This window comes from Centroberyx gerrardi, chromosome 12 (assembly GCF_048128805.1).
Source record: "Centroberyx gerrardi isolate f3 chromosome 12, fCenGer3.hap1.cur.20231027, whole genome shotgun sequence".
Taxonomy (NCBI): domain Eukaryota; kingdom Metazoa; phylum Chordata; class Actinopteri; order Beryciformes; family Berycidae; genus Centroberyx; species Centroberyx gerrardi.
In genome coordinates this window covers 17,819,417-17,834,562 of record NC_136008.1, presented here as the reverse complement: position 1 = coordinate 17,834,562, position 15,146 = coordinate 17,819,417, and the positions used below count along the sequence as shown (strand labels likewise).

General features: G+C 43.4%; 1 protein-coding gene across 1 annotated transcript in view; it reads right to left on the bottom strand.

Annotated features, from left to right (window-relative positions):
* lars2 (leucyl-tRNA synthetase 2, mitochondrial) overlaps positions 1-15,133 on the bottom strand; it is a 35,824-nt gene extending 20,691 nt beyond the window's left edge. Inside the window, exons 1-7 of the mRNA XM_071901639.2 lie at positions 15,000-15,133; positions 11,296-11,540; positions 9,640-9,771; positions 2,905-2,996; positions 2,686-2,746; positions 2,464-2,553; positions 1,967-2,110 (exon numbers count right to left, since the gene is read on the bottom strand). Of these exons, the coding sequence (XP_071757740.2) occupies positions 1,967-2,110; positions 2,464-2,553; positions 2,686-2,746; positions 2,905-2,996; positions 9,640-9,771; positions 11,296-11,529 (753 nt within the window). The 5' untranslated portion in view covers positions 11,530-11,540; positions 15,000-15,133. The remainder of the gene's footprint in view (positions 1-1,966; positions 2,111-2,463; positions 2,554-2,685; positions 2,747-2,904; positions 2,997-9,639; positions 9,772-11,295; positions 11,541-14,999) is intronic.
* Positions 15,134-15,146: the final 13 nt, after the last annotated feature.

Here is a 15,146-nt window from a genome sequence, read left to right as displayed (position 1 = left end):
GTGTCAGCAAACTCTGAGAGACTCTAGGAGGCGTCACAGCAAAACAAAGATGCTACCAGCAACAAAGAAAGGCAGGAAAGCAATGATGACACACTAATGATGCCGTTCAATTGTGAGGGGGGTAAATCTTTTTACTTTTTCTGAAAAGAAAATGTGGTCTGGCATAGAACCCAGTGTAACTGAAAGATGTACACCAAGGACAGGAGTCTCCATGGCAACTAAGAAAAGTTATAAGAGAGAAAGCATGGTATAGCATGGTAGAAAGTAAGGCTGCCCAAGGGTTGTGTGTGTGTGTGAGAGAGAGAGAGACATCATCCATCCATTACAGTGAGATATTATACTATACATCCACATATATGCAATTTCCCGGGATTTGAACCAGCAACCCTTAAGTCACCAGTTTACCACTTTAAAAATTAACAAGCTGTTGTGTAGCGTCAGTGTACCCATGAAAAAGAACACGCTTATTGAATCAGCTGTGTTCATATTTGAGCAATATTAAAGGTGAATAATATATTGTGCTCCAGGTATGTGAATTGTTTATTTATCACGGCAGTGTAATAGGCAGGCGCCATGTATGCGTGAGTGCAACATGTGTGATTATGCATGAAATTGAAAACTCTGATTATTTTGCATTCTGTACTCCCCACATAAAAAAAATCCATCTTAGTAATAATATGCAGTCATCTGTGTCCCAGAAGGAACAATATGGTTATGATTCAGCAGGACCTGGAACCTGACAGCTAAACTGATGACCATTGAATAAATATTGTCTGAAGTTAATGTTGTCTAACATACTTGCACCTACAATCACAGACTGTGCACAGAGACACACACACACACACACACACATAGGAATCACAGTCCAATTACAGCACTTTTCGTGTGGCATTTCGTTTTGACACTCTGTCCTCCTTTCTCTCAATCTCTCTCCTTCTCACTTCTTTCCTTTACACCTTCCTCTTCCTTCCTTCCTTCCTTCCTTCCCACTTCTGTGTTCGTCAGAGAAAATTAGAAATGCGGGAACACACAGTCACAGTGGGCCGCTTCGCTTCCACCTCCACTCACACCTCTGACATGGACACGCATGGGCGAGTACAGCACTGCTGCTAAAACCGGGTGAGACTTGATTGTGCACAAAGTGATTTTCATCAAAGGAGAGAAAATTAGCAAGGGAATTAGCGTTATTCTTAACTACAGTATGCCTCCCCCTCTCATGCAGTGGCTGCTCATCAATTTGTCCCACAATATATTCAGACTATTTGTAATTTACAGTTCCTAATTGTTAAATGGATTAACTCATGTTTGGAAAATGGATTTCGGGTCAATTCTATCTAATGGGTGCCATTAGATAGATAATAGCAAATCAGTAAATGGAATCAAACCAGTTCAGTGCTTTCCACACATCAGAATACAAACCTGCTCGCCCTGCAATCATCTAGATTCAGAAGGCTGTCTTACAGTCTGTAGTGTGTGTGTGTGTGCTTGCCTGCACATCTAACAATGCACATGTATGTATTGCATGTATAATGCATGTAACTCCTCCTGTGGATGACTCATATAAATCTCTCCAAGTCCAGAGGGGGTAATTTCACTGAGCAGCGGGCCTGTTCACACCTCAGCGCTGGGAGGGGGAGGGCTTCTCATCAGCCAGCCAGGCGGCGGCGGTCGTAATACTCGACTCCGCCGGTCTCTCTCCTTGGCCTGGGGACGCCGGACTACAAATGACAGTCTCCGGGGGTCTGATTGCAGAACCAGAGCCAGAGAAGCAGGGTTGCTGCTGCTGCTGCTGCTACTGAAGTGTCAGCCATGATTGACATCAGAGGGGCCTGCTGCTCACCCTGGCCCTCGTGAAGCTGCAGGCCGGCCAATCAGACGCCGCTTGCCACGTACGCACACATTCACGAATACACAGGACGGACACACACACACACACACACACACACACACACCAAAGAGCCCCCACCTTGGCATAGTTTGTGGTCTTGATGAACCATTGTCTGAGCAGCTTCTGTTCCACCAGCGCGCCAGACCTCCAGGAGCGACCGTTTTCATCCACCTGCTCATCAGCCAACACTGTCTGGTCCACAGGGTCCCAGTTCACCACGGCCTGGAACGCACACACACACACACATACAAGCACACACACACATGCACATGCAGAGGCAGACACACACTCTTAATAACAAGTGGAAAATCATAATGAAAAAGCAGATCTCTGACATAGCTTAGGAAGTAGCTTGAATTCAACAGACAGTCCACATACCTATTTGAAGGGCGTCCCAATTCATTGCACATAATCCACGGGCGTCTGTCACGTACTTTTCATTTCACTCATTTTACGATGAGCTGCCTCTGTGGTTTCTGTGACTGCCAAGGACCTCACATCTACACCACTCTACACACTACTCTTTCTTCCAAAAGAATACCAGAATAGGGATTTTAGCTCGAAGGCCATCCTACCTCTTTCTGGTATGCCAGTCCTGCTTCGAAGAGCTTGATAAAGAGGTACTGGGTCCACTTGTAGTAGTCTGGAAGACAAGTGGTCACCTCCTGTCAGGAAAAGCCGGAGTCAGGTCAGTGGTGTGCGGTATGACATGACAGGCACGCACAAGTGAGCCGCCCAGACTCAAAGCTACCCCTCTCACTGGTATGAGGTGTCGCTCAGTGCCTCTGCCTACTCACCCGGTCCCAGTTAAAGCAAAGCCCTAGGCTGTCCAGCTGCTCCCGCATGGACTGGATATTACTGAGGAGAGGAGACGGGACAGGGACAGGGACAGGGCATTAGGGTGAGTGAAGGGGAGAACTCAGAGGGAGCATAAATAGAGAAAGCCTGCGTGTGTGTGTGAGAGAGAGAGTATAAATGATTAAAGGATATGAGAAAGGATCGAATATTTCATGTACCTTTTAGTCCACTCCTCCGGGTCAAGACCTCTCTCGATGGCTGCATTCTCTGCCGGAAGTCCAAAAGCATCCCAACCCATCGGGTTCAACACCTGTGGACGCAATCGAGAGCTCTGTATCAGGCCTATTTGATGGGAAGTCATTACAGCACAATCTACAGCCAATAAAACTGAAAGGACTATTCCGACTTTATGGGAGTTTGGCCCATTGGTCACCTTACTCAACATGTGACAAGATGATTGGCACCAATATCATCTCTGTGACTCTGGTAGATAGTTCTGTCTGGTGCGCATGCTAACGCTTTAGCTATGTTAAGTAATCATAGGCAAAGTGAGCAAAGTTAGCCAGACAGCTAAATGTTTTTGTGCTGTTTATTCATAATGGACTTAATGATGAAGCTTGACATTTTGTTTTCAGAAGTTACGAATCTACAGGCCATAGAACAAAAACTAACACCAAGTTTGGATTACTAAAAGGTCTATGTTCAGGATTTTGCTAATCGCTTACAATTACTTAAAGGGGGGGGGGGGGGGGGGGGGTATCCTAGGATGTGGCAATTCCTAGTGTTTCTGGTGATTTTGGTACTTGGAGGTGTGAAGTAATCACAGTAAAAAAAATTGAATCATGTTACTCTGCCATTTCCCCAGAGTCACCAACTATAAAACATACAACCCCCTTGTACAAGTCAGATTTTGCTCCAGTTTCTATGTAGACACTGGACTGTCTAAAATCGACCAATCAGCACTAAGAGGAGGGCGGGCCTTCCAGAATGGCCAGCCAATCAGAGCAGTAGCTCATTAGCATAAGAAGCTGCTTATGTAAAACAACCTATTTTCTTGTAGGTGGGAAACAAACACTGGGAAGTGAATAGCTAAAGCTATAACTAAACGATTTTTACTGAAAAAAACTTAACAGACGTATTTTATAGACACCAGGTAATTATATAAAATTGCTGAAAAAGCAAAAGATACCCCCCCCTTTAACATACTGTATGCTAGAGCGTTAGCCTGCACATCAGACAGAGCTATCTACCGGAGACACTGAGATTACTTTGGTGCCAATCTTCTCCCAAAAAGTCGGTGTAGTCCTTTAACAACAAGCCGACTACAATGAACAGTATCTGAGAGATAGGTGCTGACCGTGCTCATCCACTACACTAATGATGAAGAGAAGGCTTATCCTGAGATTTGCTGTTCATGGTGTCATCCCCAGCATCTCCACTCTTTTAGGCCTGGCACATTTATCCAGGCTTCCAGCTAGTCTACAATGTTAAACAGTATTTCACTTCAGCCTTGTCTAGAAGGCAATTTAATCCGCAAAATAGTGTTGTCCTACCCTAATTATAGTACATGAACCCTATACCATAATGCATGTTCCTTGCTGGGATCTCAACTCCCACGTTAAGCACCACAGCTAATGCATGCAGAGTGACTATACAGAGTAACCGCAGTTGTTATATAATGTAAATGTAGTTGCATTCTGCAGTGAAAGAGCGAGTGAACAGGACGGGGCTTAGAATGGAAGATAGTAATTGGGATCAAGCCCCCTTTTCTGCACCCTTTATATGTTTCACACTTTCATCGGGGTGTGACAGCTTTAAATAGTAGCCATTAAGATCTGTACAGACTTACACATAATATGGATGCAGTTTGGAGTCATTCAAATTACTCAGTAACCTGGTTTATATTGTATTTCTCAACCAACGTCATCATCTTCTGTTACATACCCTCTCTGTCTGCTTTCTCCCTCTCCCTCTTTATCTGTACTGTATCTACGGCCATTTTATTGTCACCCTCTAACACACACTCTCCATGACATAAAAATTCTCCCATTTCACCATGACATGAGATCTAGTCCCACTTCGGCCACAGGCGCTGCTTCCAGCATGCTTGTGTCTCTCTCTCTCTCTTGTAATGACGTCAACCAAAGACGATGCCTCTTTCACTCATCTCAATTCCGTTTAGCTCTCTGACTCCGTTTTTAACCTTCCTGAGAAAGGAATGAGATAACGGCACAGGAGTGGAAGGGATGAGTAAAGTAGAGGAGAGGAGAAGCAGAGCGAGGAAGAGGTGAGGACTGGAGAGGATCATTGTACTGACTCTAACGGGTCTGATGTTTCAGACGAATCGGTATCCTTGGTAACTGCCTGGGCCTCATTTGTAAAGCCGAGTGCTGGATGGTATTAGGCTAAGTGAGCACAGCACAGCAGACTAGTCCGACTGCTGAGGAGAAATACAGACACGCTGAGAGCAAGACAAAAAGCCTAAGATTGCCTATGTAAATATACCCAAAAAACCCATGCGGCTCATTAAAATGGATACGGTACTACGTTGTTTATTCAGTGTAAATACTCCATTAAAGTGAAAGAGAATTGACGAGGCGTTGCTAGGGACCGTCTGTGATGGACAGGCTGCATTAGTGAGCTCAATTCTCAAAGTTCAAAGAGAGCGGCACAGGCACATTATCATTCCACTGCTAAGAGCGGCGGTTCCTTATGTCCACACAACGCGTGAGGACTAGTCCGAGTCTTACCTTCTTCAAAAGACTCATTCCTAAGCTATTATTATGGAGACTTAAATTTCAGAACACGAGTAACGAGAGGCAGGAAGGGAGTGGGTAGATCTGATGGGGCTGACTTCATGACAACCTGTCTAATGTGGAGCAAAACTGAGACGTATCCATCAGTACGCTGCTCCAGGCTACACACTTTGCAGACAAGGAGGACAGGAATGCCAAGAGACTGATTTTGGGCATGTAGCTTTGCGCTGCTACGTGAAGGCGTCCGCCCACACAGAAGCTAGAAACTAGAAGCTCCACTCCATCTGTGACAGGCAGCTTTAAAACATAACTCCGGCAATTTCCTACTTTCCCATCATTTTGGCCAAAATCTTGTCAGTTGCTTCACTATAAAGTCCAATACAGTCCTATAGGGCCAAGGCACAAGTCAAAAATCAACCGCAAGAGCACCCAAATCATGTCTTTTTCAACATATTAATTCTCACTCTGTAATACGACATTTAATTTTCAGTTTATCCATGACCCTACAACTTTCACTATCTATTGCACTACTATACACAGTGGCGAATGTAGACAAGCAGCCGCAGAGTAAACAAGGAAATGCAAACGCAGTGGCCAAGGTAGCGTTAAAACTGTACGAGAAACGCATGACATCTTTTTACCAAAAGTGTGTGTCATTACAGAGCGAGCAATGTGTTGACAAAGACATGGTTTGGGTCCTTTTGGGGTCAATTTCTGGAGTTTCCATTGGCCCTATAGGAATGTATTAGAGAGCTGCACACCCTAGCAAACAAGATGCAAGTAGCTCTATAGTGAAGTAATTGATTTTGGTTAGAATGGATAGATATGATGGAAAAAGAAGGGAAAATAGGTCTGAGGAGAAAATGCTTTATGATAAAAAAGCAGAGCCACACAGTTAAATTACCCACTGAAAGACAGAAAATATCTACTGAGTGTGACTGTCGACAAGGTGTAACTTCATTAATTAACTAGTGAATAGACTATATGTGCATACAGCGGAGCGAAGTTCTCTTCCTGACAGATGCTGGGAGAAAGTACACTCTCGGGCAGGAAGCGGTCGCCAGTCATGTGAAACCACGGCTGCCGGTGGAGAGATCAGTGACAGAAGTAGCTGGGGAGTCTCTCTGCAGGTAAGGGAGACACACACACCGCTTAGTCAGAGCGAAATCCACCAGGAAAAGAAAACTGGGAAAATACGGAGGGTGTCTTTTACTGTTTTACTGAGCATGTGTGTTTGTAAGTATCTGAGGGTTTAAACAGAGCACATATCAGTGCAAAGCTACAGCTTAGGAACAGAAAACACCATGTGCAGATGTAGAATACATGTACCTGAGCATGCGACAGAGCTGGCACATATTCAATTGTTTACATTGATTTCAGGCGAACACTTACGGGAAGAGGGGGGGCAATTTAGTGTGATGTGATTCACTGCTGAGATGAAGACCACCATGTTTATCACTGCTCCTCTCCAGTGCGCCTCCTGTGCTCTATGGGACCTCTAACCCCCCCTATCCATCTCTCTGTTGTCTGGGAGGGAGACAACATGCTGATTACAAAGCAATGATGGGAGACATGCTACACTGACACACTCGCTACTGACAACACTTTGTCAAGGCCCATTAAGCTATCTCAATAAAATCTTCAATAAAGAGAGGAGAGGAGAGGAGAGGAGAGGAGAGGAGAGGAGGAGAACAGACAGCAGCTGCTGGCTGTCATACCAGCTTCAGTGATTCGTCATGGAGAAGACAAGGATGGATGGTGTGGCGGCAGAGAGAGAGAGAGAGAGGGAAAGAAAGGGCTAAACATAGGCCATCACAGCCGTGTCAGAGGGTGTGGGTGACTGCATGGGCAAGGTCCGTCTGACAGACACTGGTCGCAGCTTGATCGTTACCCCCGGTTTACAAGACTCAAACAGATTGCTAAAATAAAGTGTCCTTCATATTGGTCACATCTCTCTGATCTGAAACACAGCAGAGTCCTCAACACCCTAGAGATGGAAAAGATGAATTTTGCCTTCTGCCCTTCTGGTGGCAAGCCAATTAAGAGAGATACAATACATACAGAGATCAATGTCTTCAAACATCATAGTTACAGCTGGTCATTTACATTGCTTGGTGTTCTCATGAGGTACTTTTAGCCATGAAGTCACTGTCGGGTGAAAACTTTGTGACTCCCAAATGTCAGCTTTTCGGGAACTAAGAAAAAATGCCTTGTTTTTAGATTGAAAATCATTCATTTTTGAGTTTATCCGATGGGTTTTGAAAGGGTTTCTCTGTAGGGAAATGAGCTTGTTGCAGCAGCAAAAGTAATAAGAATCGGTAGGGAAATGGAGTATAAGCAATGGAGTATAAGCAATATTAAAAAAAAGCTATATGAAAAATGAGCAAAAGAAACAGTAAAAAATTAACAAAACAATAAAGCAATAAAATAGGAACTAAACAATGTACATGATGTGCAAATGTGCATTGTATTCACATTAACAAGTCTGCAGCAGGCCATATACATGTACATAAAGAGCTGTGGCTTGCAGACTAGCACTATAAAAAAAACATTACCATCTCTCCCATGCAACAGAGCTCCAGGACAGAGGTACCATATGTACGAAAAAATGGCAGTGTGAAAAAACGCATGTGCATTATCATCTGTTCAGAGTGTCACTATACAACACTGAAGTGTCAATATGTGCCGTCTGATGTGCAGAGAGTGTGCAGAGATATGCAGAAAAGCAACAGTGATACGTCATCTCGGACCATTATGTATAGATTTATGCCTCTTACAAAACTAGAAACTGAAAAAGAGCTCCACTAACAGTAAATGGGAGACTGACTTGGTGAATATTGTTATAGTATAGGATGAAGGTTTAGCTCAAAACTTTCAACACTGTCATGAAATAAATCTCACTTGGGTGTAAGAGAGCAAGCAAACATTCTACAGCTCCACAAATTTCTGGAGTCAGTAATTCATGTTCAAATGTATTGATTAAGCTGTCTGACTTTGTGGGAATGTGAATTGCACTTGACAGCGGACCTTCACTTTAGCACAGGAGCGCGGGGACAGCCTTGTTAGCAGCTGCCACACAACTAGCTTGCTACAATAAAAAAAAATGCTCTTCAAAGTTCTTCTAAAGATGGCACAGCCTTTGTGATTCTGGCAGAAACGTCAATATACGGCCGAGCCATAATGATCCTGGCAGCAGCTTCTGAGCAACAGATGAAGAGAAAGACGTGGGATAAGCAGCCTTGAATTTTCTACACATCCTACCGTACAAGCTTTCGCACAGCCTGGCCTGAGCTGTGACAGTGAAGCCATACGGGTTTGTGTGGATGTGTAAAAACAAAGACATAGAAAGTTAAACCAGCGAATGAGACTTGTGGAGAGCGGCGGATAACAAACAACAAGTCAATAAATCTAAATTTACAAGCTTCAAGTCATAGTTGCCTTAATCTTATTTTTAATCTCTATTCTTATAAGACGACAAGAAGAAGACAAGACACCATTAATGACTCTAAAAACAATATAATTAGCTTAAAGGTCCAATGCAATGCGCATTTCTCAATGTCATGGTATAATTCAACAAAGGACCTGTTAATGTAAAGTTACCCAAATTATTAAAACTGTCAGCACTGTAGAAATTTGACTGACGCCCTTTGAAAACTCCCTCTGGTTTCAACAGAATCAAACAGATTTAGAATTCCAATCTACTTCCAGGTGTAAATGATGTCACCTATACCCAGGTTTTAATTAATGCTCTGATTGGTCGACAGTATGCATAGTTAATCAGGTGTTCCATAGTCTGCTACAGCCAGTCAGCTACTTGCCAAACTATCCAAAATCTCCATGCCTCCATTGTTGCTGGGTGGCAAAGTTCCAACACTGGATATTTGTTCCACAAAGATATTAATATTAGTATGCAGTGGAGGAACATAAAAAACTGGCTAACCATAAAAAACTGAAACAAAATGATGCTCATCATTTTAGAAATAAACATCAAACTTTTCCTTACCGAGTTGAAATCACTGCACTGGATCTTTAAAGCTAAATATCCACTGTACTTTCCCTTCCAAGCACTTAAGTCAAAGTGAAACCTCTGTAGACTTGTTTTACTTTTAATGCCAGTGCTGCATGTATTAACCTGCCTTGTTGTTAGTGGAGGTGACTTAGTAGTGGTGATGACACATCTGATAATAGGAGACATACCTGATGCCCTCTCATCCTCTGGAAGTGGCCAATGGTGTCGCTGATGGTATACACACGCACATGACCCATGTGCAGGCGCCCCGATGGGTACGGAAACATGGAGAGGACATAAAACTTCTTCCTGCGGGAACCCTGGGAAGAACAGCAGGTTGTCAAAATACAGTCCTAGGACAATCTCATAGGACGAGGCAGAGATTCACCTGAGCATAAAACCTTTCTTAACAAAACACGGCTCTGTTCCTGGACTTCTATAAAAGACTGTAATGGGAACAGAATGAACGCTAGCGGAGAAAGCAGAAAACATACACTTCTGAGTTCTGGCCCGTGTTAATTTCAGCAGAAGCACAGAAGAGGAAAGTGTTTACTGTTCAAGGCTCAACATGGGGAGATACAATAAAAGCATGAGATTTTTTTTTCCTTTGTCAGTCGGGGCTTTTGAATGCGTCTTTTGTACAAATCCATCTGAGGAAAGGGTTATTGAGAGATACCGCATTAACCTGCTGACGTCAGCGCAGGAATAATAACTCATCGGTCAATATGGAACAACATTTGAAACAGAGGAGTGACTCTCATGCTGACTCATGATGCGTTATGGGGCTCTAACTATGCCTGACCACCAGCTGGTTATGGATGGTTTACGGTCACAACACCGTTACCACAGCAACACAGTAAGTGATGGTTAGGCGTAGCCATACATGATTACGGAAAACCTGACCCATTAATTTTTCAATAAATTAATTAGGACCAAGGCTGTCGTGAACGTCTCTGATGAATGTCAGCCTGTGCCAGTCAGACCATTAGGCTATATAATCAGCCTGGGCTCTCTGTCTACTGTGAGCTACAAGGACCAGTAATAGCTATGGGAATTGTTCAGAAGGACGCTTAATGACCCATAGGTAGGTTATTCAATTAATCTGCATACTTTCAGCTCTCCTCCATCAGGTAGTCTCTCAACAGACTATTTTTCTCCAAGCTAACAGTATACTTCGCCGAGAATGGGCTGGTGTCACCGTAGCTTTCGGACTCCAGCTTCCATTTTTATTTAGTTAATATTAGGGATGGGACGATATATCGAAATTCAATATATCGCAATACATCTCGTGGGGCAGAAACATGAATCGCAATATTAGCTACATTTTATTCTGCTGTAGTAATCACAAATGCGGCGGCTTGCACATCACAATTTCACAAGCTCTCCATCCAAATTATATTATTTACACTTTGTAATGACATTTGTACATTGTTGTTTACATTCTAGCAAGCCAGTGCCATTGCTAGAAGGATTTGGCTCAGAAATAAACATAATTCTGCACAGTCAGTCTTTGTTGTCACTGAACTTTATTATTACATTGTATCATGGTCGTATCGAGTCATGAACCCCATATGGCGTATCGAATCATATCGTGAGATAAACATATCGTCCCATCCCTAGTTAATGTTATGGACAAATCTTTTCACAGTATGAGAGAGGTCAAAGAAAAGAGCAGACCTTAGGCCAGCACTTCTATCCGTTTCATGAGAGAATTTCCAATAACTGTCCGTGATCTACCCGATAAATTAGATCTTCAGTGTGCATCTACATAAGCATGGCATCACCAAGCTGATGACTGTAGTTGGTTCATAAGGTCAACAGGAATGCAACAAAGGCCTACTGACCTCCTCCGGCGTATCCCTCCGCCACTGCTCCATGATTCGTGGGTGCCACCACTGTTCCACTCTGCGTCGGGTCTCTGTTCTGTAGTCCTTGTCCCATACTCCTGTCTCACTGAACAGGGTGCGTGTGCAGGGGAACAGGAGGCTGGGCGCGGGGGTCAGGAGGGCACCGCCGAGTCGGTCCGACTGAGCTAAACCCAGCGGATACCGAGCCAGCCTCCTCACCGACATCTGCATGGTTCTGTCACCTAACACAGGGATAAAAACACTATCAGCTGGCAGGTAGACGGACGGGCAGGTCAGTGGGAACGGGGGTGAGTCGGTGTAATAAAGGGTTAACTATCTAGAGGTGGGTCATCTACAGGTAACTACCAAAATACAGGAAACGGAACAGCTTCAAGATGCCTTGCATAGACTCTATAAGTGTCTGCAAATCTACTGGAAAGAGGCAACACCTACACAAGTTAATTCCATCATTTGGTGTTTTGATGATGATGATGGTGGAAAATGAATGTCACCAAAGGGCTAAATTGGGCACATACGGTGGATTGATTTGAGACATGTTTGTGATAAAGGGCTATATAAATAAAGTATAGTTAAAGTTTGAACTTTAACTTGGGTTCCAATGCCCCCATCTGTAAGGCAGGTATGGTCACTGAATGGTATAATGAGCATGAAAAAGGCCGTCCCAGTCCCCAAATCTAATCCCATAGAAATGCTTCACCATGGGATGCACATGATCACTCAGAATGGCTTTGTATTTATTGACATTCCCTTTGCCATACCATTAAAATGCACCCCGCACTGTAACAGCGCTGCCACAGCCCTTCACCATGGAAAACAAGCACTTGGGGGTGTACACATCTTTTGGCCGCACATGTACGCGTCCACTTGTTGTTGAGAACAGGACGAATGATGACTCATCTTTTTCCCACTGCTCAGCAGACCACCATCTGCGTCCTTTGCACCACGTCACTCACAGAAGAGTATGTTTACGTGTAATAAGATGTTTATGCACTGCAATTCGATCATAGCGTCCCTCTGGACAGACTGTTCTTGATGTAACTGCCTGCTCACGCCTTATAATGACATTTGCAATCAACTGATTCAGAATGAGTCACTGCTATCTCTTCTTCGACCACAGTAGCCAAAATGATGGGCAACTGAGGCTGCTCTGTATTTTTATACAGGACCCTCTGCATGATGGGATGTTAACTACTCAATTATCTTAGGGACCACACCTGTATGGATGTACCTGCTTCCAGTATTCCTCAATTATTCAAGTGTTTCCTTTATTTTGCAGTTACCTGTGGGTAGGCAGGTAGGTAGACAGGGTGGAAGGCTGGGATATGAAGGGATTATTAAAAAACTAGAAATAACCGCCTCGCGGTTGTATGCCTCCACCAATAAACTTTGTTTTATCATTGCAAGGACAGTCTTTATTTATTGAACATATATAATTAATGTGATTATTAGGTCAACTTAAAGGATTTTGGTGTCTGCAAAAGTAAGTGACAGAACTTCCACCGTTTTTGTAGAATGACCCAAGATCGTTTTCTCAGTTACAGTGGTAATGATGTCACAGTGAAGTTGACCTTTGAACTTTTGGATATAAAATGTCATCACTTCATCATTTTATCCTATTAGACATTTGTGTGAAATTTTGTCATAATTAGCATATGAATTCTTGAGTTATGGCCAAAAACGTCTTTTGTGAGGTCACAGTGACCTTGACCTTTGACCTTTGACCACCAAATTCTAATCAGTTCATTGTGTCATTGTCATTGTCAGTTCCTTGAGTCCAAGTGGACGTTTGTGCCAGATGTAATGAAATTCCCTCCAGGCGTTCCTGAGATATCGCGTTCATGAGAATGGGACGGACGTGAGGTCACAGTGACCTTGACCTTTGACCACCAAAATCTAATCAGTTCATCCTTGAGTCCAAGTGGACGTTTGTGCCAAATTTGAAGAAATTCCCTCAAGGCGTTCCTGAGATATCGCGTTCACAAGAATGGGACGGACGGACGGACGGACGGACGGGCTGTCGCCGGCGCGGAGGCATAAAAAAGCATGATACTGGATAGTCAATGATTACATAAGCACAATTATTTTAACCAGTACTAAAATGACAAATTCAAGTAATTGAACAGCTTTAAAACAACTGATTAAAATAAAACATATTTTAGGCTACTAGTTTGCATGAACACTGCAGTTAGATTAGATGTTGCTGTGGCCCAATGTAGGTCAGACTGTTGGCTATTTCAAGTGCATGTAAGACAACAAATTTGACCCAAATCTCTCTTTTACACAACACACACATAGACACACACACAGTTTCCAAGGTAACCTGAGGCATTGATACAATCTCTGCCTCATCAAGAAAATATTTCTGTAGCAGAGCGATCCATCTGAATCTCAGACAGGGAGACTACAGGATCTCTACAGGTAGCAGAAGTGGGGGTTTTCATCCCATGACCTCCATTGAGATTTAAAAAAAAAGTAATTTGATAATCTGAAGCCCAGGAGAACTCAGTGAAATGGCTATCCTATGTTCTATGATAGCAAGAAACTATGAGCTGTCTCAAGTGACCTGCCTGGTTAAATGAAGGTTAAATTAATAAAAAAGAAAGAAAGAAAATCAAATGATTTCCATTAGAAGATCACAAGGACCTTCATAAGAGACTAATGAAGCAACAAAAACATCCCATCTTAAGCTTTTAAAAGGAGAGAGCATCACTCAAGAAATTACAAGACTATCTGTCATTCAATAAGAATCTGACCAGCAGCCAATCAGGATGTATTGACCGATGTGGACAGAGTTTGCCGGTGTAACTTTGAGCTTCTGCGACCGAGTGTGTATGAAATCAAGCAGCAGCAATCTCCTCTCATCTCCGCCACCCACCTGCTTGTGAGAATGTGTTTTTCACTAAACTCTCTGGAGGGCAGGCTGAGCGTCGCAGCAGCCAACGCGCTTCCCTCAGGCTACGGCTGAAAGAGTCATGCACTCAAGGTTGTGTGCATCTCTAGCTGTGCGTGTGAGTGGGCTGAGGCGAGAGACTGAGAAATGTTTCTATGGTGACTGGGCTAATCCATTTGAGTGTCTGCACTAACAACTGACTGAATACTTCTGCAAACAGCACTCTGCTGCTGCTGCTGTGGACAGCGAGCTGCAGCAGAGGGCTGGCAATGCATGAGATCTGTCCCATTTTGCATCAGTATTTCCACTTCCAGGTGCACTACAGCTAGAGCTGGGCAATAAGTCAATATTACTGTTTATCGTCTTTCAGAGGAATCACATCTTGATGATGTTGTGATATCGTGACACACATTTCTGTCGTGTAAATTGATGATAAAAAGCTATTTTTATTCAGTTCAATTCAACATCCGTTTGCTTATTGCACATTTTGCATACATAAGCCATATTGATATAGGATCAATATCGGGGAAAAATCTTTATGCTCATCGTGGTATTGATTTTAACTATATCACCAGGTCCTACAACACTATTGTATTCCTCTGGTCTATCCACACAGCAGACCAACTGACCCCCCCTTTGCACGAAATAAAGAACTAACCAGCCAATAGGTGTTTACATTACGTGTATCTCTTTAACTGAGTCTTTTATGTCTGGTATTCATTGACACACTGAAGGAGGAAGCAGCGCAGGCATGCCAAACTATAAAAGCGTTGACTTTGAGACAACTCACTGTTTTATTTCCAGATTCCTTCTTTCGCCGTTCCGGTCTTTATAATAATACATTGATAAGCCACGGTCTAAATGTCACTTCCAGCCCTTAAATGCATTGCAAATGACCCGGTTTCACGGCTCACGACTCCACCATGCGCGCCGCCAT